The sequence below is a fragment of the Echiichthys vipera genome (genome assembly GCF_963691815.1).
Source record: "Echiichthys vipera genome assembly, chromosome: 3".
NCBI classification, from domain to species: Eukaryota; Metazoa; Chordata; class Actinopteri; order Perciformes; family Trachinidae; genus Echiichthys; species Echiichthys vipera.
In genome coordinates, this window is record NC_139828.1 from 23,260,977 (window position 1) to 23,287,205 (window position 26,229).

Sequence of the window (26,229 nt, forward strand, 5' to 3'; positions counted from 1 at the left end):
GTCTTTCAGTAATTCCTCTTTATATGCTGCAAGAAAATATAATTTATCATCTTAGAAAGTATGTGCAGAACAGCCCACTGGGCAAAAAAAAAAGCATGTGTGCGCTGCAAAGATGAAGGATGGGATGGGAGGTTTCATGACGCTTCATGCTGGCTGGGGGGGCAATGATTATGAGCACCAAGGATCATCATTCACTCCATGACTATGTGGAAATGGAGGACAGCCAGAGAATACGAAAGTAGGCGCGGCAAATTGGTGCTATCAACACCATCCCGACCCCCATTAAAAAAGACAGACAGATGGGGCGGGAAGAGAGAGTGCACATGACACAAACTATGGAAAAAGAGAGAATGTCGGGAAAACAGGAATGGAAGAGGTAGATAAAGTGTGTTGTGGAGTATTTCCTTGTTCAATGGTATTTCTTCACATTGGAATCAAAGTCAAAAGGGGAGAGGAAAAACCTCTTAAGGCCCCCATGCCAAAGGCCTGTGTTGGCTTTGCAGGAATTTACAAGTCAGTGATGTCACGTTCATAGACAAATTATTTCGATTTGATAAACGCTGATTAAATGAGTCATGACTGGCAAGTCTCATCAAACGGTCAGAGTGCTCACACAGACTGGATGCTTGAGCAATGAAAGGATTCTGACACACCATTTTATTTTCTACTCAATACTCAGGCACACATCTGAAATGACAAACACACAAACAGACAAACAGACAGACAGACAGAGAGACTATCCAGACTGCTGTCAGAATGTAATTAATAATCACTAATCTGCAATTGATGAACCTGCAATCCATCCGCTGTTGATCAGATTGTTATTTTCTATGAATGCCGGGATTAACTGCAGCGCCTGCAGACATAATGGCAAACCTTGCATCAGTATCATAGACTGAGACGAAACAAGGGCAGAGAGGAGCCTGAACGCAATTGCCGCTACACACAGCTGCAAAGAATAAAACAAGAGCGTATCTGTTTAATTAGCATTTATAGACCTTTTTTGACGTCCATCACTCGTGTCTCACGTGTCACGCTGAACAGATCCGCTCCATTTTCTGATGCCCAATAATTTGTGCCCCCGTATTTTTTTTAACGCTTCAAAATTATTTTTGTGGAGTTCAGTGAAGATAAATCTGCATAGACAGTTGTTTAAATCATATAAACATCCGGCTGTATATGTGTTTTGAACTTATTAACCGTATCTATGTCTTTGTCACTACAGACAGGTTCGCTTCACTCGCTAGGTGGGCGGGAAAATCAAGTCAATAATTCATAAATACTGTTGATTTTTTTATGGAGCCAGCATGAAAACAATTTTGAAAAGATACATAAGACAGCTAATAATGATAACGAAGCAATAAATATTGTGCTCATTATATTTCATGTTGCAAACCATATGCACTTTTGTAAAAAATGTGGTGACGACCTCATCATTGCGATAGCGTCAAATGACTGCAGGCTTGCGATGATATGATTATCGTCACAGTACTATTGATGAATAGCTGATTTCAGAACATAAAACACAAGTGAAGTGGTTAGGCAAGCCTTTTTTCAAATGCATGACTGAGGCTAGAGCCATGAGATCTGACAACATCCAACTTGTTCAGTCCTAACAGATTCAGATCTATTTTTGAAAAGGAAGGGATAAAATATATATTTCCCTATGGGAATCAAGGACGTATCAAATTACATGGATAACGTGTATAGCTTTCACTATATTGAAATGAGTCAGGAGACAAGTAAAAAGTTAAATCAATCTCACCTCACAGAGTTAGCCTTTCTTCCCTCTGCTTTCATGAAGACTTTCACATGATTGAACGAAGTGTGCACATACATCTTTAACCTGAAACAGGAATTCACAACAACACAGGAGATTAGAGACTCAACTCCAACTTAAAAAAAGACAATAAAAAACATGGAAAAATATGGACTGTGCAGAATTTCCTAAGATCATAAAGGTCAAAACACAAAAAATGTAACGCAGGTGAGACCTAAATGTACACTTGTCTGGTATGCTGATTGATACAGTATATCAGCACTTGTTTAAAAAGTTTTTTGTCTCATGTTTGTAATTTTGTGTTTTTTTAATTATTTTAATTTTATTTCCATTGGAATACATTTTTTGCTTGCTCATTTTACTGTTTGGATCTTATTTTAACAATTGTATTATGTGAGGCACTTTGTGACTGTCTGTAAAAGGTGCATTATCAAATTAACCTATTATTATCATCATCATCATCATCTATAGGCTATGACTAAGGCTACTTGTTTAAGGGAAAATCTTCCATGCAACTGACAGACAAGGTACCTGAGCCCACTGTAAATGGCCAGCCAATATGCCATGGAGTTAAATCCCACTCACTTGAATCTAGACTAAGCAGAGGTTGCGTCTACTGATTGCACTGAACCCAGTTAGGTGACTATCCAAAGGGTTGGTTACTCTGGTGTACAATATGCTCTCGCTGTAGGTTTTACAGGAGACTGCCTACTGCTGACTGTTATCAGTAGAAAGGTTAGGTCAGAGGAGTCAGATCGCTGTTCTGTTAGAGGTTTATATTAGAAATGGGGAATGTTTTGCAATCAAAGAGCCTGCCTTGTTCAAAGACTGCAGTTCATCAGAAACATGAGCCTGGGAAATGAAAAAGAAAGTGAAGCAAGAACAAAATTACAAAGATAAATGAAGGGAAGTAAGATTGTGGAAATTAGACAGAATATAAAGTCACACCATCTGAATCCTGTGTGAATGAAATTGGATTAGGTTGGTCGATAATAAAGATCAGGACAAAAAGTGACCTTTGAACATCTTTTGAAAGAACACTGAATTGTTCCTTAGTTACACTGAAATAAATTGAACCCATTAAACACAGCCTATTCTTCTGCTCAGATGGAAAACATTCACATTCAAGTTGAGCACTATTGTGACAAAGTAATAGTAAAGTAACAATACCAATGATAGCTATACGGTACATTGCACCTATCAAAAACAAAATCAAAAAGTGCTTTACATTCATACATGTCCATACAGTTCACAGTACAGGTATTATTTATTAGAAATAGAAAATGTGTTTGAAATTTGCTGTGAGGAAGAAAAAGATTACATGAAAATAAATCTGTTGAGAGCTAAAGTGTTGCATCTTTATCCATTCCTTCTTAAACAGGCCACTTCTACATGCAGACTGATGCGTAGTCTGTAACTGAGGCATAATCCCTTGACACACTGCTGCCAAACTCAATTACAGGGACTCTACTAGGGGACCTGATACAGGTCATCACAATCAAAGCTGCAGTCATGGCTACAAACTACTCTAGTAGGTAAATCTGAAATACAAGAGGTCACAGTATTTCTGTGTTTAACAACTGATTCAGTGATGCTGAAGCTGCATCTTGACAGCACAGTTTTAGACAATACAAAAAGCCCATATGATATATAATGTTTCCAGGACAACACAATGCAACAGCATATTAATGTTACTGCGTCACACTGGTGTTGGGATTATTAGAGGTTGTGTTTGATATTATACTATGCTGCAACAGTGCAGATATTATTGTAAGTAATTCACTTAGCTTTGATTTCTCCAGTCTCAATCCCATTTGTTATTTTTTACATGAGTGTCCACTAACTAAACACAGCTCCACAGTTGTTGCCAATAGCAAAACTGCTCATTTGAACTTTTAAAGAGAAAACAATGGACTGAGCAGCAGTTATTATCCTAAACTTAGAGGACTTCCAAACCATATATCAAGCTGGTGTTGACTTTTGGGATTATTATCACATTGTTATGTTTTCTACTGCTGTTCATTCATGAGTCCAGTGACTAAAGCAAAACAACTGAGTTGTTGAATTTTTTCCCCCAAGAACACGTCAGCAAACAGTATCCCCATATTCCCATGTAGATTTTCTGCCTGGCCCCTCTCTGCCATAAACCATGGGCACAATTGGACATGGAAGCAGTTTCTAAACCAGGTGGATAAATACTAACACCCACCACTGATGTACACAGCTGCTCACTGATGTTTGTAAGGTCTGACCACAATCCCCAATAACAATATCAATAATGTTTTCAAAAGCCTAAAAAGTAAGGGTGGAAATAGAATCTCACGATTCAATTTTAATTTTGGACTCAAGATTCGATTAAAAATCGACTCAATTCAAAATGATTCCTGATTTAAAATAAATTCTCGTAATTTCCTTCTTCTTTGGTGTTTATTGTCAGTTAGCTTAAAGCTGACATGTGCATTACCACCACTACCTAATACGTTGACAATTCTGTCAGGCATGCAATATCCAGGGTATTTGTTCCCTACTAAAAAGTATGTAGGCGAATAAACGTCTCAGCTTACAGTAAAGAAGGGACCTATAGTTACAGCCTCACGTCAGCTTACACATATCTCAATCAGTGCCACAGAAGAGTTTACAGATTTGACATTTTGGAAATAAGAGCACTGATATTGGATTGGTATGTTTTAATACTCCGAGTTCGACTTTGGGTAGAAAAATATAGGAAAAGAGTTGGATTGGCACATCTGTACAAACAATCAGTACAAAAATATTACAAGAAACTTAAGTGTAAACGTGAAAAGGCTCACTTTTGACGTGTTACAGGGTCCGACTCTGTATGGTGGATATAAGGGGTCAAGATCTGCTCCAAGGTTTGCCTGTCAGACACCCTACAACAAGAGATAGATTATGAAAGAAAAAGCAAATTTGCAGGAAGATTTCTAAGTTTTGAACATCTAAATCAATTCATATCAAATTAGAATGGATAACATCTTTGTGTAGCATTTACAATCCTGGACAAACACACAAAGATTTAAATGGTCAGTCTTGGCAAGTGGCACCTCAATGGTCTATGTACTGATGAGATTCCAACAGCCACAAGCACTCCTTTTGAGTATTAAAACAGTATAGATAATTATCTTTTTGAATGGTTTATTATACAATAAATGACATGTTGTGTAACTTACCTCCTCCGACTGAACTCTGTGCTGCTCTGAGGAAAGATGAGCTTCAGGTGCCACAGGAACTGTTTTTCTCTAAATGAGACACGGGGAAACTCATTTTTAGTTTCAGCTTATCAAAAGCAGTGTCTGATGCCTGTTGTTCACACAGAGATGAGGTCACCAGCACTCTCACAGTATTCCCTTCACAGTCAAACACAAATGTCCTTGTTTAAATTCAGAGCATAAAATGGATTCAAACTTAATCTGTCCAAGACAATACGCCTGGCTGCTTCCAAAATCTTGTGTGTGTGTGTGTGTGTGTGTGTGTGTGAACCAGAGTCACCATGGAGACTGTGACATATACACTCAATCTAGGACACCAGCTGGTGGATATCACATAATGATCACTTCTTCTGGGGTAACGCTCTGGGCAGTAACTATTAAACGTGGTTGGGTTATTTTTTTGTGGTTGCTGGGCGCGCTCTACAACCTAACATTTATTCCCTAAACAGCTGCTGTGTTCATACCTACCAATGTCATCATGGTGCAGAAATAGCCAACAAAATGTAATATCAAAAAGTTTGGCAGACACTGTATGAATCAAACAAAATGGATGTATGCCCTTTTTTTTGTTACAGTAAGGGATTCATTACTAGTTGTTTTAATTTTTCCAGCCTTTACAGCAATTTGACATCACAGAAAAGCATTCCTATTGTTGCTGCCCCTGAGGAATATGATATAGTCTACTGCTACAGACATCAAGACATGCTCTTCAGCCATATACCCAACATACTGAGCTGAACCTAACTACAAGGACTCGTGTTGACCAAGACCACAGAATTTGTCATACATTGGGTGGAGCCGTCATGAAGCCATTCTCCACCAGAGTAGAAGGATAGCAGGCCTTGGTGGATATGAAGGATGGAGATGAAATGTATAACGCAAAACATAATTGTAAGGCACATACAGGATAGCTTGTTATTAAGGCTCACCAAGAGAGATTCAGAGCACAGTTTAAAGGTTTCTTTTGATATCTGTAATATAAAGATTTTTGTATCATAGACTGGTTCAACATTTGAGTTTGTATTGGACTTGTGTTTGGAATGGATCAGCAAAATACTGGCCAAATTAATACAACTATTTAAATATACAGTACAAGATGCATAGGAGATCAAAATTAGATAAAGTAAGAATACTTGATTGATTCTGAAACATACTTTTTTTTTTTTAATTCAGAATTTGATAGAATTTTCGCTGTAGCTATACCACTGCTGTACTAGCATGTTTTTTTTTAAATAACCAAGGCACTTCAACAAAAACATTTATTTTGTGGGGGAAAAAAGCAGTGAACAAAATTAGAGAAAAGTAACCATTGTGTCAGAAGAAAATATTTAAGCAATGTTTGCTTAGGGCTATAGGATTCAAAAATGAATAGGAAGTATAGAGGCCACGGCTTTGAATGACTTTAGCACAACATCACTAGTTTCTCACACTGCTCTGGTTTGATCTTGGTCCATTCTTCTTGCAGTCTCTTCCACAGTTCAGTAACTGTAGTGGGTTTCTTAGTCATTACTTTGTCGCCAAGGATTTTCCACAGATTCTCTATGGGGTTTAGCAGTGTGAGAAACTAGTGATGTCCTGTGGGCGCAGAAGTCATTCAAAGCAAGGGCCTCTACACTTCCTATTCATTTTTGAATCCTATAGCCCTGAGAAAACATTGTTTAATCTTCTCTTCTGACACAATGGTCACTGTTCTCTAATTTTGCTCACTCCACAGAGTAGGCCCTGAGTATGTTGATAGAAAAAATCAAGTGTCTCCTGGATAGGAACAACTGTGTGGGAGCTGTCTTCCTAGATCTTAAAAGGGCCTTTGACACTGTTGACCATCGAGTACTGTTAACTAAGCTGTCAAAATACAATTTTTCTACACAGGCCCTTAATTGGTTTAGATCATATCTTGCAGATAGAAAGCAGTGTGTGGTGGTCAGCGGTGTCAAATCCCCTTACCTGGACTGTCCAGTAGGGGTCCCTCAAGGTTCCATACTTGGACCTATTTTGTTTTCAGTTTATATTAACAATTTATTTGATGTCTGTAAGGGTGTAAATGCACAGTTGTACGCTGATGATGCAGTGATTTTCACCTATGCAAAAAACACCACAGAGGCTGCTCAAATACTCACGACAGCAATGTCTCATTCAGGGCTGGCTCACTGACTCATGCCTTTCTTTAAATGTTAAAAAAAGTGTCTGTATGTATTTTGCTAAAAAGGCAGCCAAATGCTGATCATTCTGGTATCTTTCTCGGAGGGGAGGAGCTCACTTTAGTGAGTGAGTTCAGATACTTGGGAGTTATCCTGGACTCGACACTCTCATTTAGGAAACACATCAAAAAAGTGTCTAACTGTCAAATACAACCTGGCAAATTTCAAACAGATTAGGAATTCATTACCCACCAGTGCAGCTCTGATGTTTTTACACTGTATGATCCTCTCACATATAGACTACTGCTTCACAAGCTGGTCACTGGCATGTACGACAGCACTTAAACCAATACACACTCTATAAAAGATTAAAAAAAAACTCTATAAAAGATTAAAAAAAACCTTCTCCTACCACATCTGCAAGACTCTTAAAAAAGAAAAGAAGATATGCTGAAAAACTACATTATCATTGGCAATGAGTTGCTCTACTTGACCTTGTATTTTTTGGCAGCAGGCATGGTTCTGGTGCAGGTGAGGTTGAAAACAGAAACAGGATGGGTAGGAGGTGTTCCAAAGTTGCATAGTACGCGCAGAACTGGCAGACCACCCAATGAAAGGTGGTTATGAGTTTCCACTTAGCCAGAAGAGGGTGAAGGGGTAGAGCCGTAGGCTGCAGCAGACATGTTGGGAGTGAAAACTGAGTGAAAACAAGGAACTGGGAGGAGATTCCCTACGCAACTGTAGACGTACCTGACACCTCTAACCTCTGAGTCAGAGGAATTTATATATTTTATCAGTTTCTTCTTGAGTGTATTGGTGTGTGTGTGCATGTGTATATGTGTATGTGTGCAGGTGTGCACGTGTGTGTACGTGCAGGCAAATGAGGGTGGAGCACCAGGTGTGATGCCATTATACTGTCATTACAGCAAATGGAAACTATGTCTTTCAATGGAAAAGGGGCTTGCCCAAAGATGCATGCAATCGTTTCAGTCAAGGCCAGAGTGCATACCTGGGATAAGTGCCATCATTCATTGTTGGAGGAAAAAGAGGAGAGAAAAAGTCAAAACAGAAGCATCAACAGTTGAGGACGACTGCCCTGAATACCAGAAACTGCTGAAAAATAACAGGTCTCAGAGCCTAGTCCTTCAACAGCTTTAGGGCCTTAAGCAATGCATTTAGACCCTAAGGGAGAGCAAATAGTAAAAACCTTGTTGTGCAAGGCAGTTCCCGTGAATGAATATGAAGCCGTACAATTCCCGCTGAAAACATGCCTGTTTAAAAAGATTAAGCGCTTAAACAACACAAAGTTATGTGGAAAGGTTTATAACCTCAACAGAATCCCATGCAGTAAGCTATCTGCTACCTTACATGGCCTGCATTAAAAGGCATTTTCTCCTTCAAGGGGGATTATTTAGCCAGCTTGTTGGACCACAAGAACTAAGCCCAACCAAATAAAAAAGGATTGGCATATGGCCAGAAAAGAGTGGGGAAAAAATGTAAACATGTTTAATTATTAATATTTTACGAGTGATTAACTGCTTGATGCTAGGGGGGAAAATGTTTTCCTTCAATTCTCTCAGTTCACGACTGGATACTGAATGGCTATTAACTGGTAACTGTATGTGCATGCATTGTTTTGTCTCTAAAACCTCAGTGACCTGAGTAAAAATTACCTTGGAGGTTTAAAATAATTTCCAGCACCCTGAGTTGTTTAGAGAGGATGGAAGTGGTCATCTCTTGCTGCTGCCAAAAAGTTGGCCCCACATACAGAGGCTAAGCCCTCACCACGGAGGTCTAGGTTCAACTCCAATCCAGGACCTCTGCTGTCGCAACCTCTCTCTTCCCCCCATTTCCTATCAAGCTTTAGCTCACGGCATAAAAAGTCACTATTTCACATTAAAAACAATCTATCGTCATGTTCACTAATGGCTAAATTAGTCATCCTTGCCGCGAAGAGCTCTATAAGTCCAACATCCAAAATACATGGGGAACTGACATGCAGTTACATAGGTGGGGTCCGGCTGGGATTATTACCTGCTACACAGACTCCATCGGTAGCATGTTGTTGCTGCCAGCTTCAGTGTGTGCATATTGAATTTTAATGCAGTTGATTCTGCAGGGTTTGAAAGCTGTGCTGCACTCTGGTACAATGATGTATCTTAATAATTTTTTATAAGATTGCACTTGTTTTTTACACATTCTATGTAATTTTTACTATTTCGGGGCTGTGTAGCCACGCAAAGAGAGAACTATAGTAAAAATAGAGCTGAGCTGAGCATTACGGAGCTGTTATGCAGCCCATGTATTTTGGGTGGGGTGTCATAATTCTCCAAATCTACAATTTGATTACATTTTTCGATGTTGAGATCACCAGTTAATTCAATTTTAGATTTAAACATTTTTTAGCACTGACAACTATGGCACAATGACAGTGAGAGACAATTTGCAAGATGTACAGGAATGTCCCATGAGTTTAAGATGGGCACCTGAATGTCTCGTGAAGTTCCATTGGAGCCGACACACTTTACCATTTGTTTACATACTTAGCACAGCCTACAATTATTGCGATTGGTTTAAAGAAATACAAACAAGCCAGGGAGTTTTTTTCATGTCCTAGAATGATAAGCTGGAGAAGCCCGACTATACTCCTGCACTGACAGTGTTGTTGAAGTATGTCGGACAATGCGAGACTAGGTGTCTAGTGAGTAATAGCTTTGCTTTCCTCTTCACGAATCTGACTACAAAATTATAAGGGTACAAATGGTGATGAGGGAAATGCATCATTAACATCTTACGCAAATAACTGCAAAGCACTTATAATTAGCATTTCACAATTAAACTCTTGCCTGACTGTCTGCATCCAGGAGGGAAAAATATAGCAGACTAAGAGGAGGATGGATGAATTCGTTAGCAAAAACACACTCTCTTGATTAAGTAAGCCATTGAAGTTGCTCTGGCGATTAACACTAGAGAGTAGAGAGCCTGGCTGGTGGTCTGGCAGTCAGAGCACATCCATCTGGCTGGATTAAGGATTGGACCGATTCAACAAAAATGGTTCAGTATATGAAACCATATGTCCGTTCTATCTGCCTGGCTGAGGTAGAAGCCAGGATTTGGGTGGCAAGTGGATGCCAGTGGACTTAGATGACAGGACTTTGGGGCCTCTCGACTGAGATACAACAAATAAATCCAGTATTCAAAGCCATGTGCTACCTCAGAGGGTGGAGTGGCAGAAGGGCTGATGAACGAAAGGGAGAGGAGACAAAGATTACAAGCAGCTGTATCGTAAGACTCTGTCTTTAAGTCCTGGCTTGAGCCTGAGTTGCTGGATAAATGCCGCAATGTTAAGTCATGGGTCTGTTTTCCCTGAAAAACTCAGAACACACTCCCCCCATCAAGCCTAGAGGCAAGAAAAATGATGTGGAGGGTCAAAAAGCCCAGACACACCAATCCAACATCAAAGACCAAGTGGTGACGAAGGTTGACTGTCACAGCGCCCGTGTCTCGCCCAAAAAGTTGCTCTCAAATACACTGGAAAGACTATGGCAAACTAGGACAGTACCAGCAGGCGGCTGGTGTCTGTCATTCAAAAACAGAAACTGAAAGACCATCATAACGGATTCAAGACACTAGTTAGCCAGTTAGCACATAAACACAACCCAATGTTGAAATAACAAATGATATTTACTGTGCAAAAGCAAACATTAACAAACAATTAGTTTGTTTTCAATCTCACGGCCTCTTAACTTTAGCAATGTGTTTACTTTCCTAATTCTGTTTCTTTTCTCATGCACTCATTGACTTAAGCTGATCAGAGTGATTTCTCTCACTAATTGGCTCCACTGCCAATTCGATATGCTGAAGTGGCCGCTGACAAGGGACACACAGCGAAATCTAGGGCGACGTTCAACTTTGACCAGCGGCCGACTGTCGATCTGATGTGTCAAGGCCTTTAGTATGCATGTGTACGTAAAAGGAACAACTATTAGTCTGCAGCAATGCTAGCACCGATGAGGCTGTCATGATCATTATGTGGGAGAAAAAAGATTGTTGAAAGGTTGACTAATGGAGAAACATTTCCCTTAGTCTGCTAGAGTCTTACCAATAACTGGGCAAGAACATACATTTGGGTTTGATGTGGGTTTGATGTGATAGGCATTGCCTTTAGGCATCCCGACCAAAACTGACACGTTGGGCTAGTGGAAAATTGAATCGGTGCTAGATAAAGTCAGAGGATCAATCCTAATGACCTGAATTGTCCTTTGAGAACTGTGAATATTAATTAATCTAAAAGATGTTAATATAATTTGCAAATGTAGCCGCCTTAATGTGGCTTAGAAAATCAGAAAGGTTCATAGCCAAGTCATTAACACCAAACTACTGTCCAATAACAAAACCCTGAAATGAATTTGAACAACACAAAACTTCAGTATTTTTTAAGTTATTTCAGTTTATATTCTCTCTAATCCATGCAGAACATTCACATTTCTGGTTAATTAACAGTTTGGAATTTCACTTAGTGCCAGAGAGCCACCTGTAGCCTACAGTTATGTGTCCAATTGTGATGACAGCATTTGCAACACTGATGAAACTGCTGCTTGCCATTCTGATGTGAGGTTTGCCTCAGATGACAACAGACATAGACTCTGCTCTGAATCAGCAGTGGTTAATCAAACCAATTACAAGAAGCAGGGTGTCTGCTGGAGTCTTAGAAACATTTGACCAAAGCTGCTGCTGATTGTTTCATTTCAACTTAATTTCTGGAAAGTAGAAATCTTGGTGAACAACCCACTATTACCTTGCACAGCAGCTGAATTCTCAGAATAACACAAGATCATGCGATAATTACAGGTTCACGTCACACAACAATCCATCTTGTTAGGCTCAAAGTAATACGTACTAAAATGGCATTAATCATCTTAATAATCACATCAGATTAATAAGTCTATCACTATCACATTGCTACAGGCCCATAGTGTCACAGTAGACATATCTCCTCAGTTCACTAGGTCCAGGAATTAAATGATTACATTTACATTTTTTTCCTTAAATTTATCAACAAGTAGCACTTGATTTTTGAGCTCAATGTTATTCAACACCTGTCAATATCAGAGAACCAAATTAAGTTTCGAACCCAGAGAGCTGGGTTAATTGAGGCTGATTCCCAATATATGGTAGATTAACATACATGGCACAAATCCAATGCTTCTCATATTACTAATTATCTCAAGTTATTATAGAAATATGTGCAATTATTATCCACAGTAACTGCTTCTGCAATGTGTTGTCTGGTCCACCCAAGCACTCTCTGAGGAAAATGCCCTGCCATGCCAGGGTGAGGCTGTAGAAAACACAATTCCACCCCAACACAGCTACTCCCAATGTTCTGCCAAGTGCCAGCTATTATAGCTACCCTCCAAGGACTGGACCAGTCTGTGATTTTGCATCAATCCCTTTACTGTTTGTATGTTGTTTTTGAAATTAGTCCCTGGCAAAAGGTGCTAAGTTGCATAGACATTATTTTGCGTACAAACATTTAATCAAAGAGACACATGCTCACAAACAAACACAGACCATCAGCAGGCATGAAAGCCCTTTAGTTAGCTGTCTGCCAGTAATGATCCTTCTCTGGCAGCGTGAGTGCGTAGCATGAATATGTCGCTAACCAGCTGCAGTCACAATGCTCACACATCTGCTTTTTATATTATGTGCTTGGTAAATTCTGAAGCACATTCTCTCTCGATCCCTCACAATTTATTGTATACCTTTCATCCCATCCCTTGTGTCCATTTGCTGGTCTCGGAATGGGACACTGTTGCGGTTAGTTGAAAACTCTTCGTCGTGTGAGACATAGTGAAACTAACCAGACTAAACAAAGAAATAAAGCTGTGCAGCTGGCCAAAGATTCCTCTATGGATACTGCAGCAGCAAAAGCATACAGATTCTTTTTGTGACTTTTGCTGGAGCAGTTATGGAAATTTAGCACATTTTCCACATTGTTGAACCTTTGTAAAATAACAAAAACTTGACAGACATTTTGTCCTCATCCTACAAAACCTTTGTGTCCCATCTGACAAGTGTTGAGTTTGGAGTGAGGAGTATGGGACTGGAGGTTGGGCAGAATATGCTACTACAACCCGATATAATCTTCCTCATCCTGAAATGTGACATGCACATTTAACTCACTGCCTGCAATAAGACCAGAGAGAGACATGACAGAGTGGGAGACTTTAAGGATGGAAAAGAAGGTGGTGAAAGGGAAAGTAACAACATTAAACCAGCTGTAGGGACTGATAAAAGGATTCTTTTTAGTGGCGATCCAGATTGGCATCCAATTTTGTCCCTGGGCATTTCAGACAAGTAAAACTTTAATATGCAGTTCAAAAGCCCCCCCCCCCCTCAGTATTCTTCCACAGAGGGATTAGATTGGCAGGGCTCAGCCTCAAAAGAAATGGGAAATGAGTGGCAGAAGGTTGTCCAAGGAGGGAGAAAAGATGCCAGACATGACCAGACCACCAGTAGAACTTGGAAAAGTGTCTGAGTGAAAGAATTGGATACTACTTCAGGCTCTAAAGGAAGCAAAAAGCATAACTCTCTAAATTACTGCAAGCCTGCAAAGTTGACCACACTGAAACAATTTCTCTCAAAATCATTAAAGGACCAGCTGTGGAAGTGTTATATCATTATGTGTGTTAAGGGTCATTTAAATGATAAAATAATCATAGAAATGTTATTTCTAAAAAAAAAAAATCTCATTATATTTTATTAATTGCTTAATGTTACTGTGAGCCTCCGTTTTTGTGAGTGTGATCACTGACTTCAGTCAATGACACCTGGGCTATCCAGCTACAACACAGTGAAACACATGAAAAGACTTTTTGGGAAAATATAAAATATTTTATAATGAAGAAACTAGCCTGCGACAAATTTCAGATGCGGTCAACACCTGCCAACCTTCTCTGAAATCTCATCTGCATCACATACATAGCTTCTGTAGAGAAAGTGACATTTTTTTCAATCTTTTGGTTGGACTACTGATTCTATACTTTCTAATTTAAAGAGAATCAACCTACTGGTGATAAACGTAAAGATGCCAATACATTTTTAAGTTTAATAAAACAACATGCCTTCATAATGTATAGTAATGAATAACTATGTAATGCTATGTAATTTATTATTACGGAATGTGAAACCCATGTAGCATATCTAAGGTTTTTAATTACCTAATCCTGTAATAGTTTAGGGGTTGTTCCTGTAACTGAGGTAATATTATAATGGAGGAGATACACTGCAGTTGTTCAGTGATGGTTTGTCCGCAGCATGGAATACGTTGCCATTGATTCTCAGCACAAAGACTTTGTGTCTGTGCGATGTTTAGAAGCAGCAAAGATACTGAAACTGAACACATATGACAAGGGTAAAAAGAGGGACTACAAATCAGCAGATTGAAAGGGTCTCCTCCTGTATAGGGAAAGTCTGTAATCCCTTCGTAAACCTCAACTCTTTTCAGAGATTGGTGGGCTAATGTCAATAACACAACTCAGAAGCCTAAGAAAAAATATCGTTCACACGTTTAACCGACATGGGTAAATATGCACTGACTTTCATTATCATGCATCATGAGTGCCATAAGACAACCTGAAAAGAGCCTGCCATAGACACAACTGCTGTTAGGGCTTAACAAGAGTGCCATCCTGTGGTAAAGTAAAACATCACTAATCAGAAGCTCATTTTGCACCAGACTAAGACCTAACTTCACCAGAAAACTTGAAGTGGTGCAGCTCTAATGCAAATCCAAACACCAATGTTGTTTTATTAACACTACTTGTGTTCCATCTTTTCTGAATGATATTTAATAAATTCATAATTATTCATATATTTCGTTGTGGTCATAATAAATGCTTCTTAGACAAAGCTTCAGTGTCACTCAATTAAATTAACAATCAAACAATCAAAGTTATTTCAATCTCACATATTGTTGAAGACCGTGGAGTTTTCTTTGCTCTTAGTGAAGGTGATGGGGAGGAACTTTAATGTCATAGTCATCTTTCTGGCGTTGGCTGCCAGTCTCTTTGCCTGTAAAACACAATATTTAAGATAGTACAGTATTAAGGCTTTAGTATTAAGCAAAACCAACAAACACATTAAGATTCATAAAAGCAAACACAACAAGCCATCAGACCCTTAACAAAGATCGCACAGCAGCATGCCTCAGACAAAACAACTGTCTTGCGAGACAGAATGTAACAGAAAGCTTCTAATCTTAGCCTTGAACAGATTTTTTGCAACCAAACAGTGGCTGACATGTTTCAGCATCTTCTCTAAGAGACACATAGGTCTAAATACCAAACATGTTCTGCATCAATAAATGACAGTGCATGTTTTTTTTTTATTAACATTTAAACCAAAGATGACCTGAACTACTTCTTGTTGGCCTCACCTAAACTTGAACGTCTTTTCTCTCTGGCACTCATGTAACTCCTGCATGATCTTAGATCAGTGGGTAGTGAGAGTCAGTAAAATATTTATTAAGACGGTATGGCTATATAAGGCTACTACACATTACTGAACTTGCAATGTTCTGGGGGAAAACCCTTTGCCTCTAAAAATCCCATAAAAGAATATGAATTACCCCAAGCTATCAAATATCACGTTGTCACGTAGCGACAGTACAGGTGAAAGCTGGCAGGGGCACGGAATATTACATAAATGAATGTCTGTGGTTTGGAGCAACAGCAGTAAGTATTACATAAGCAATTTTGCAGCCGCAAATTATACATTTTAAAAGAGGAGTCATAAAAGCAAAAAGAGAAATATTCAGATGATTCTGTAGTTATGTGTATTAGTTATCTAATTTAATATAAAACTGGAACCTGACATGTTCAGTATGCTGCATATCCCACCGCATGCATCTCTTTCTAATACGCGTTCAGGTTGTTTCTGAAAAGGAGCTGTACTACAGACAATCACACTAATTTATTTTCTCTCAATAAAAGTCGTTAGCTTGACATTCTGGGCCAGTATTGATCTGTTTTGGACTTAGGAAAGGGATAGTAATCCTTCACTTTTACTACTATTTGTAAACATACAAAAAGAGAGGGAATATTTTAGATGATTGCAGTACAGGAAGAGGTCAGTACAGTTGATGAGAAATAGTTTGGAGTGATTGTAGAAAGCATCATCAGTCGTGTTAGCGAAAGAGTATGCATAACTCAGAATAGGGTTGTTGTAGCCTACGATTTGCCTTTGATTGCATTCATAAGGCTTACAATCGACAAGAATAAAGCTGGCACTGATCACATAAGAGCTCTCTAACTCTTCGGTGCATGTAGGATTTAGTTGCTTGATAATAGGGATGGGCACGTAAGCAAGTATGCTCTTTGCAGCATTCTTAGGAGCTTGATAAATTCGGGCCCTAGTCTTTAGATGGAGTGCACAGTGTCGGGTCACTCTGTTCTTCTCTCTGGATTAAAGAGGTTCAGTTTGTGAAAATCTCTAAGCTTTTAAATCTTACCCTGTATTAACTTTCAATTTAGCTATGATTTGGTGCTGAGATAGATTTTTCACCACTCAGAGGAATAGTCTTCGCTGAACAGTTATGAACTGTTGCTTTGTTCAAAGCAAACACATGAGCAGTAGTGACAACAATACAGAAAGGACCATCTGGTTTTAGTTCTTAAGTACCAAAAACAATTCACACTGGATTTCACAAACATACATATGTTATCATTTGAATGAAATAAAGCAACTACTTGAGAATATCTTATCTAATGATGTGAGAATGGTATGTTTAGACATAGACTATATTTCTATTTTGTACAAAAAATCTTTAAGGAACTAAAAAATTGGATTCATGAGAATGTTAAGTTTGTTCTTGAATAAGATTCACCAACTGAAAACACTCTTGTTAGCTTTGAATAAACGATGAAAACCAATTGACCACCATTATTGTTTTCTACAGTATTTCTTCAGTTTTAAATGTGTTTGGTGCATCTTATCCCTCATAAAACAATTACAAAGCTGATTTTTTAAAAGTATTTTAAATCAAGCATTGTTTATATCCATGTTTACTAGTTTACAGTCTTCTTCTGCCCTGTCTTTGCTGGTGCATTACTGCGTTTCTTGATTTTTCGAGGGTTTTTTTCATCAGTGGGATAGTGTGACACTATAGGTAGGACTATGTATTAACCATGTGTGCAAAATAAACAGGGAACCTTTAACGTAGTACTCAACACTAGGTATGTCCATCAACTTAATGTGTAAATCAAGTCCATACTTTAAAAGTGGAACGAGGAGTCCGGATAAGGTTGTCTCTATTTGCACCATCAGCAAATCGTCCTGTATCCTCCAAAAGCCTGTAGTCTATAGTGCAGGTAAAAGACAAGCAGCAGAAACACATACAAACAAAACAGAAGCATTTTATCATTTCTAATTATTAATTATTATATCATTAATAAAATCACATTAAATGGGTATCCCCTATTAAGCTGAAAGAAAGACATCTGTAACCATCAATGACAAGAGGAATATCCATAACAAACCACTTGTTGGATGGTTTTAAGTTCTACGTGACAGTGACGATTGTTCGATATCTACTTTAAACATTTTAAATCAACAGTGTCTGCTAAAAGTGCCTTAGAATAAATAATGCTGAAACTGTGGTTTTCAGTTTTTCAGTCATGGGAAGGAGTCAAGAAGATCCTCACCACTGAGAAGAGTCATTTCATCAAAATGTGAGAGGGTCACAAAAGCGGTTTTATTTCTAATGCCACTGCATCCTGAATCTTCCTTGTGTTTCTTCACACACAGCAAGCTGAAAAATAAACACAAACAGAATGTGTTAGGTAATGCTTTAATTGTTCAAAGGAATTTGGTCTGGCTGCATTTCAGCTTGTCCAGACAGTGCACAAAGGACAGCAAAAAGAAAACTGGACAAAGAGACATGGATGACAAAATGCAACAAATGTTATCTAAAGGACTGCTGGTCTACTGAACAGAGACAGACAAATATGAAACAAGCATACACCAAAAACAAATAACTTGCACTGCAGGTGGACAAATATTGTGCTAGAAATTGACCCAGAGGAAACAAGCTGAAGAAAGAAATATTAATGCTCCACTTATTTCCAACAGCAACAAAGACTCTTCTGCCCTCAGTTCTACAAGAAGCAATTGTGTAACTGTGAGGCAGAATCAGAAATACACTACCACAATAAGTTAGGGATATTGTTATTTACATGAGTGCTTTTCCTATTGGTCTAAATTTTAATGAAAAAAGTAAAAGTTCCCTTTGATATTTCTAATAATGAATGAGAAGAAACACCATTTTCATTAGTTTATTATGTATTACCCCAAAAATGTAGATAAGGATAGCCCGAAATAACAAAAATTGACAATGTCAAGGGCGTTTCCACCATTTGCTGCAATAATAGCGACGTCTCATGCTCCTTACTAGCCTCAAGATGTTGTTCTGAGGCGATGCTTTCAACTTTCAAGTGCTACACACAGTTCTGCCAGGTCACGTGGGGTTGGGATACGATCATCCAGCCTATGCTTCAGCTGGTCCCGGACATGCTCTATGGGGTACAATAACTAAATCGGTGGTGATGCCTGCCCAGACTGTTGCACCTCCTCCACCAAAGCGAACCCTGGGGACCGTGTTGACCTCAGCGTATCGCTCACGAGCCTTCTCCAGCAACGCTGACGACCATCATTTCAGTGTAAGGCAGGGGTGAAAGTAAGCCGGTACTAGCCGGTACCGCGAACTGAAAGATTTGGAGGGGGTAAGTCGTACTGGAAAGAACTATACTGTCTCTAAAAAAAAAAAGTGCACTTTCAGCATGACAACATACCAGCTAACGTCGAATTACCAGAAGCAACACGTTTTTTTCACAATGTACATTGCATATAAGTCTGAACTGTCTCTGAATTGGAATTTCTTGTTCCAATGTGCGCAGCTGGTAACCAAAGTGTTTTAGCAGACAAATGTTTGTTGCAAAGTCTGAGACTTTCAAACTAACAGTGTGATAAAAAGTACTTGAGTGATTAGAAGTCCTGGTGAAAGCTTGATAAGTAGACTATAATAAATAATCAATTGTATTTTTCGATGTCTGGTCCAAGGCCTTTTTGTCTTATTTTGTCAGTCCCAACGTCAATTATATTTATTTTAATATGATACAAAACAGAAGAAAGCAGGAAAGGCTTAAACTGCATTTTTACACGAAAATTACTTTGACAAGGAATTGATTATCAGAATAGTTTATGGTGTTTTTAGGGGATTATTTTTCTGTAACCGTTGCAACTCTACTTAAATCAAACATAACTGAAGCGAATATTATTATTCAAAGGTGATTGGATTTCTGAAAGATCTCACTAAAATCCACACAAAAAACAAAGGCTTAATCCAAGCATGGAAAGACCTATTTTGCTGAGAGACAGGTATTTGGCCTAGGTCAGACAATGACTGTAAAAGGAATGCTGAATGATGCCCAAAACAACAGGCAACCACGAGAAAATAAAAGGACATCCCTTGCACCCTTTGATAAGTCTTAATGAAATTTTAAAGGTATGACCTTCAATATGCCATTTAGTTCTTGAAGGTTAAATTGTAAATGTTTCATCATCCACAGAATTTGAGGAATAGGCTGTGGACCATAATTTCCACAACCTGTAGGGTGTTGTTGCTGGCCATGAATCAAAGTGAAGTTCAGTCAGTAAAAACAAAAGCATGCAATACAAATATCATGTTACTGCACGCAAAGGTAGATTTGTGTTACATAATTCTGTATGTTGTTTTATCAGAGAGAGAAGAACTGTTTCTTTGTTTTTTATAGTTGATATCAGACACAGATGGAATATAAGGTTTATACTGCATGAAATAATAATAAGGCGTTTTCAGGCCGGAGGAACTTTTACTTATTTCTTTTTAATATGATCTCGAGAGAAAGGGGGCAAATCACCTCACTAACAGAACTCATCTTATTCATATTATCCCACTGCAGTTTTAACAATATCAAGCACTTTATCTCTGATGACATAGTAAAGGGTTACTAATTCATGGAAATCTGCTGGCAATCATACTCACAATTTCTAAATCATCCAAGGTCATGGACAAAAGGAACTAATGCAATTTTAAGAGTTAGCATGCCACATATAGGTATATTCTTTAAAAGACTGCATATGCCACATCTTTTTCCCGTATCCATTCCATCCTCACGTTACATAACTTCAGACTCACGGGGAGGTGGTTTGTAAGCACCTGGGGAAAAATATTTCAGCCGAATCAAAGCATGGGCTTTAAATGAAGCATTAGGTGGGCCGGTCTTTTTTGTCTTTCATGTAGCCTAACAACTTGGCTTTTATTCTGTCAGCATCCTCTTCAAATGTACTACACTGTGTCTTTTGCTGAAAGGAAGAACCAAAAGCCACAGTGCAGAGGTTCATGCCGGCAATGCCAATATTGAATTTTAGGGTTTAGTACATTATAGTAATGATATGTGTAGACCTTTTCAAAGATGTAAACAAACATTCTAAATGTGTCCTAGTTTATTTCATGTTGCGGTTCATATCAATGACATAAACTGACAGGAAGCTGACAAGGGCCAAGGCTGTTGCCTAGCAATGGAATTCCTTTGAAAAGGACCATAGCTCTATGGGTGCATTGTGGCCTGATTCTATTTCTATGGTCCACATGGATTGTTACTTTCTTCTGCAGTTTGAGTGCTTCATCGTCTATAAATTTGGGCAAATTATGACTTTAATTTAGTCATATATGTGTCTGTAAAATAAACGCCAGGGACAGAGTTGTGTGACACAAACAGCGTGGCATAATGAGCAGATTACATTCTATAGCAGGGGTAGCCAGCTGCTACTGGAGAGCTACTGCCCTCATGTTTCCCTACTCTAACACACCTGCTTCTAATGATTGTCAGGTGTCCGTGACAATTTCCATCTTATTGATATAGCAGACCATTACAATCAGGTGTGTTGGAGTAGGGATAAACCCAAAACATCCAGGAGCTGGGTAAGAGACTACTGGTTTAAGGTTGGTTTTCACAAGACAACAGTTGGACTGTTTATTTGCCAGTAAACTGCATAACTCGTACAATAATCTCACCTGCAAGAATGGGCGAGACAGGCGGGACATCTATACTTCGCCTCCTCCGATCCACACACACCACAACTGCGGGACAGACAATATTTCAGCATGGTGAAAACACATTGAGGGTGAGTATTTAATATAAACTGAAACAAGATGGATAACAGAGACAACGTGTGCAAAAACTTGAACAACCCACTTGACTGAAATACAACTTCACAGGAAAACCAAAACTTCTTACGTTAACACCGACAAAACGTAGGTGACAACTCGAAAATAAATAAGACATAAAGGGATAAAGAGGAGGAAAGAATGAGTACAGTAGGTGTCGTGTGCAGAGTTTGGGCCGGTGCTGTCTAGTGTAGGGTGAGCTAACGTTAACCAACGGCTTGTTAACTTTGTAGCTATGGTTACCTAGCATAACTAGCACATAGCGCTACCTAACATTTTTCACTCGCTATGGGAATAAAATGTTATTTTACTCTTTATATATGTTTAGCGTACAAATACGAAGGTCCAAACAAAACTCGAGCGGGCAGGCAAACATTAAAGCCAACATGAACCTGTTAGTTAACGTTAGCAGTTTGCTCCTGACTAAACTGTGTTAAAAGACTCACTTTGAGAGAGAAATCTTTCTTTTGGTCCCTTTCAGCTCTTCTTCCTGGTCGCTGTTTTCCACTTGGCTCACCACGGTTGACATTATATCTGTCGTTGGTACATTTACAGAGCACATGACGAGAGAAGTGTGGCCGCACGTTGGACACAACCCGGTGGCATCAAAACAAACCCTCTTCCGCCGGCGGTGGCCACTTCTTGCTGGCAGCACGTGGACATGAGTTCCGGTTTGGAAACCTGCTCATTGGCGCCCCCCGGCGTTAGTGGATGAGAACTACAGAGTCCTCCTGTGGTGTCAGTGTAAACACACTGAGCTCAAGGGGGTGGGGAGAATATGTCTATACAATGTATGTACACAACAGTAATAAACACAGATCATAGGGAAATTCGGGACTTTTTGTTTTGCTCAAATGAATGGTCTTGTTTGACACGTCAAATTCTTATTCAGCACCCAGCTGCAGATTGTTTTTATGACCCTCATGCAAGACAGTCTATGATCTATACAGGATGTGAGGTGTTTATCTGCCAGTCTAGTCCCTCAACACTGTTTCTGAATTCTTATACTGGATGAGTTTATTGTGATGAAGGGAGTCATAGAAGATTGACATCGGTATTTCTTTGAGGTACATGTGCGAGGGAGAGAACATATGAAATATTTCCTCAATTTGGGCCATGTGTGGTGGTCTGAATTGAGCCAGAATGCCCAGCCTTCAATTATACTTTTATGACAATTCAAATCATTTCTCTCTTTTTTTACACTTCAATTTCCCTAGTGAAGAACACCCTAAACACCCGAAGGCTTCCCACATACTACCAGTCTTACCTTTTGTCCACTGAGCAGCTCCAGTGGAGTAAGAGTTAATGTCCTCTACTGTGGGGCACCGGAGTTAAAGTTAATGTTAATGTAACCCTCCCCCCGAGATTTATCCTGCCAAGATCTGTGTGTCAAATTGCTTTTCCGACTTTATCGATTCTAAAATATTTTTTTTCAGTAGATAACAGTAAAGTCATAATACTAATTATGTTACAGCTGACATTAAAGAGTAATTGTATCCCAACATACTGTATGACTTTGACTGTGCATGATCATTTGAAAGAAGAACAGAACCATTTGTGGATAAAATGCTCCATTTATTTATTTGTCAATGTATTTATTATTTACACATTTGCATCCACCTTTTTCCTGCACAGACTTTATGTAATTACACTTTGTTCAAGGTAACATAACTTAGGTATATACTGACTGTGTTTTCTTTGTATTCTGACTCTGGCCTATTGTAGCTGCCAGTCCACCGAACCACCACTGAAGGAACTCAAATAACAGTATGATAAACATACTATCACAGGTGTGAACACACAAACACACCCTTGAAACATAAATACTTATTTAGACTGAGCTGGGGTTGACCAAATAGTTCTCTGAGTGTATAACTTACTGTGGTACAGTAATGTGAACAGAAAAACAAAAAGGATATAAATAAACATACAGTATGCTGTCAATATATACACAGGAAACGTAAAAACTCACTGATGACTCATTCTTAGTTGCAGCACCAATGATAGGCTTCCCCTGAAGAACCTACCACATAGAAGGAAAAGCTACAAAAATATGTAGTGTATCAAAAATGGTTCATAAATTAGAAATGACCGAATCAACATAACTACTAAGACAACATAACAAATCTTGATGTAACCGGTACATACAACACAAGGGCAAAAAAAAAAAGACTAACTTGACATTTCTATTCTAGAAAGCAAATGAGCAGGTAGAGGTAGAGCACCATCTGTCAAGATGTACATGTCCGACTGGGCAGGACCGAAGGTAAAAATATCATGAAAACAATGTAAAAGATAGCCTTTGATCGGAAAATGAAATATTTAAAGCAGTCACACATTATCCATATGCTATTGCACTCGTAAAAAAAAAAACGTGTTGTTAGACAGTGCTCCTATGTAGAGGCCTGGCACACTCCTTCGGATTAGGCCTCTGCTTAGGGTGGTCTGGGTGTGTTTCGGGGTGAGGGGGGAGAGGGAGGTGTGAGTTTTGGGATTTGGATAGGCTGCTGCTTAGTGAGACCCTCCCCTGTGATCAGGGAGTGATGCGGGTCCATATAGAGCCAACCTAAGCACCGTTTGACTAACAATTATCAACAAAACATACTTTATACAATTATTGATAAATACTGGTATACACTGTTCTCCTTTGGCCTTCTCGGCTTTGATGTTCCACAAATTGAGTTCTTCCATGTAGGTCTGCCTTCGACTGGACATTTGTTGTCCTGGCAGGTCCCAATAAAGGTTTCCAATGAACACAACAAACTCTCATGGACACTCGTTCTTTGGTAGTCAGCCATTTTTTTTAACAGCCTTTCGTTTTAGTAGTTCATGTAAATAGGTTACAGGATGGTGTAGTTGGTGTCAGAGGAAGCAGACTGGCCTGATTTCTATATGCCGCTGACTACTGCGCTGTGATGTGGGAAACTCCTGTATGTCTACAATAGGTAGCTGACGGCTGTCCTGAGTATGGAAGAAAAAATGTGATTGGTGCCAGCTGCCATCTTGGATCTGAAAGAGGATCGGTGGAGGAGAGGTGAAAAAAAAGAAACATAATTCATGTGATTCATATTCCAAATTGATAAAACATGCTTCATGAATATTCCAGAATATGCTTAGAAATGTATGCTGAATCACTTCTCTGTCTCGCTCATTACCTTGCACTCGTCTTGTAGCACATGTGGTTCAAGTAGTGTGTCTTTCTCAAACATCTGTTTGTTCCAGCCACGAAACCGAAGTGTAGTGTTCTCTTGCGGTAAGGATCCGGTAGAGCTAGAGCTGTCTGTGGTGCTGTGGGGAGGATCATTTAGGCAGTGGAGTGTAATGCTGTGACTGGCCTCACTACTCAGTAAATGGAGAAACTTCATTTGGACTTTCCCTACACCAAACACCATCTGGGACAGAGGGCAGAAACAGCAGTGGGATCAGTCTGGCATCAAAACCAAAATAGGATAAAGACTTGGAAAAACAGAGACACAATCTCCTACATTGTAAAAGAAAAGGACAAAACAGAGGGTTGTTAGTGTTCCATTGATGTGTAAGACAAAGAAAGAATCAACTAACATGGATGGAAATGAGAATGAAAGATCCACACCTGTCCACACCATCAAAACATGGGACAATAACTCCTATTTCCATTTATGTAGGACTCAATAATGTGGTTTAAACAGCCCTTTATTTCATCTAGCACACTGATACTGTATGTTGATATATCATCTTTTTACAAATCTACTGTTACCTTATTAGTAGCCACTGGATGTATACAGGTCTGCCCTCCTGCGGTGAAGTTGCAAAAGACCTTGAAGGCATCAGAAGTACAGCCCAAGTTTGGATCAATCCAGAACCAACCTGAAAGTGGACAGATGAAGAGAGAGAGAGACATGAATTCTTTCTTAATTCCCTGTTTTTTTGTTTTTTAAGCTTTGGCAACATAAACATATACTTTTTGTCATGCCAATGAAGCAAATTGAAATTGAAATTGAAGTGAGAGAAACAGGGAGAGATGAAAAAAGATGAATGAATTGTAAAAGGTTTATGGAAACATCTAAATATGCCTAAAGTTGTGTAACAAAACAAAAAAATCCCATATTTTGAAAATCCTACCACCCCATCCTTTCAGTATCATGTAGATAATAATGAATCATTATATTTTATCATATTGTGCTTTTCAAGATACCAAAAGACACTATACATATAGAAATATAAAACAACGAACTAGAAATAAAATTCACACATCGATAATCACACATTAAAATCACACATTAAAGGCAGTTCTGAAGAGGTGAGTTGATTAGGGATTTGAACATTGTCAGGTTGGTGCAGAGGGTGGAGGCAGCGATGGAGGAGGCTGAGATGAGACTCTCACCATCTCTGAGCTTGTGATGACAGTCAAGCAGATCTTTACAGACACGAGCCGGGTTCTCCCGTGTGCCCAGAGGCTTTTTGATGCTCTCAATCACACCGCTCAGGTAATGCAGGGTCTTAAGTATCTCCGTATTCTGGTCTGGCAGGCTCATGTCTGTGTTCTGGAAACTCTGGTTATGAATGGGAAAGACAGTGCTGTCAAATTTTTGCGTTAGAATTTTAAACTATAAATGCATTTATTCAGTCTGTCCATCTGACAAGTTATCTCTCATTCATGCAACAATCCATCCTGTGTGAGTGTATTATTGCCTTACCTCTGTCCTGAGGGCAGAGTTAGAGTCAGATAGACCGTAGTAGTCTGCTGAGTCATCATATATTTGCCTCTGTGGATTCAAAATCAACATATTCAGTTTAATGAAAACATAACACTTCAGTGTCCTGGTCAATATTAAA

General features: G+C 39.0%; 2 protein-coding genes across 2 annotated transcripts in view; both read right to left on the minus strand.

Annotated features, from left to right (window-relative positions):
* znhit6 (zinc finger HIT-type containing 6) overlaps positions 1-21,950 on the minus strand; it is a 29,204-nt gene extending 7,254 nt beyond the window's left edge. Inside the window, exons 1-8 of the mRNA XM_083940300.1 lie at positions 21,861-21,950; positions 21,262-21,327; positions 17,852-17,958; positions 17,422-17,507; positions 15,118-15,221; positions 4,969-5,037; positions 4,591-4,671; positions 1,766-1,846 (exon numbers count right to left, since the gene is read on the minus strand). Coding sequence (XP_083796426.1) covers positions 1,766-1,846; positions 4,591-4,671; positions 4,969-5,037; positions 15,118-15,221; positions 17,422-17,507; positions 17,852-17,958; positions 21,262-21,327; positions 21,861-21,943 — 677 coding nt within the window. The 5' untranslated portion in view covers positions 21,944-21,950. The remainder of the gene's footprint in view (positions 1-1,765; positions 1,847-4,590; positions 4,672-4,968; positions 5,038-15,117; positions 15,222-17,421; positions 17,508-17,851; positions 17,959-21,261; positions 21,328-21,860) is intronic.
* A 1,057-nt stretch (positions 21,951-23,007) lies between these two features.
* col24a1 (collagen type XXIV alpha 1 chain) overlaps positions 23,008-26,229 on the minus strand; it is a 93,435-nt gene continuing 90,213 nt past the window's right edge. Inside the window, exons 56-60 of the mRNA XM_083940647.1 lie at positions 26,091-26,159; positions 25,778-25,946; positions 25,151-25,260; positions 24,570-24,806; positions 23,008-24,423 (exon numbers count right to left, since the gene is read on the minus strand). Of these exons, the coding sequence (XP_083796773.1) occupies positions 24,277-24,423; positions 24,570-24,806; positions 25,151-25,260; positions 25,778-25,946; positions 26,091-26,159 (732 nt within the window). The 3' untranslated portion in view covers positions 23,008-24,276. The remainder of the gene's footprint in view (positions 24,424-24,569; positions 24,807-25,150; positions 25,261-25,777; positions 25,947-26,090; positions 26,160-26,229) is intronic.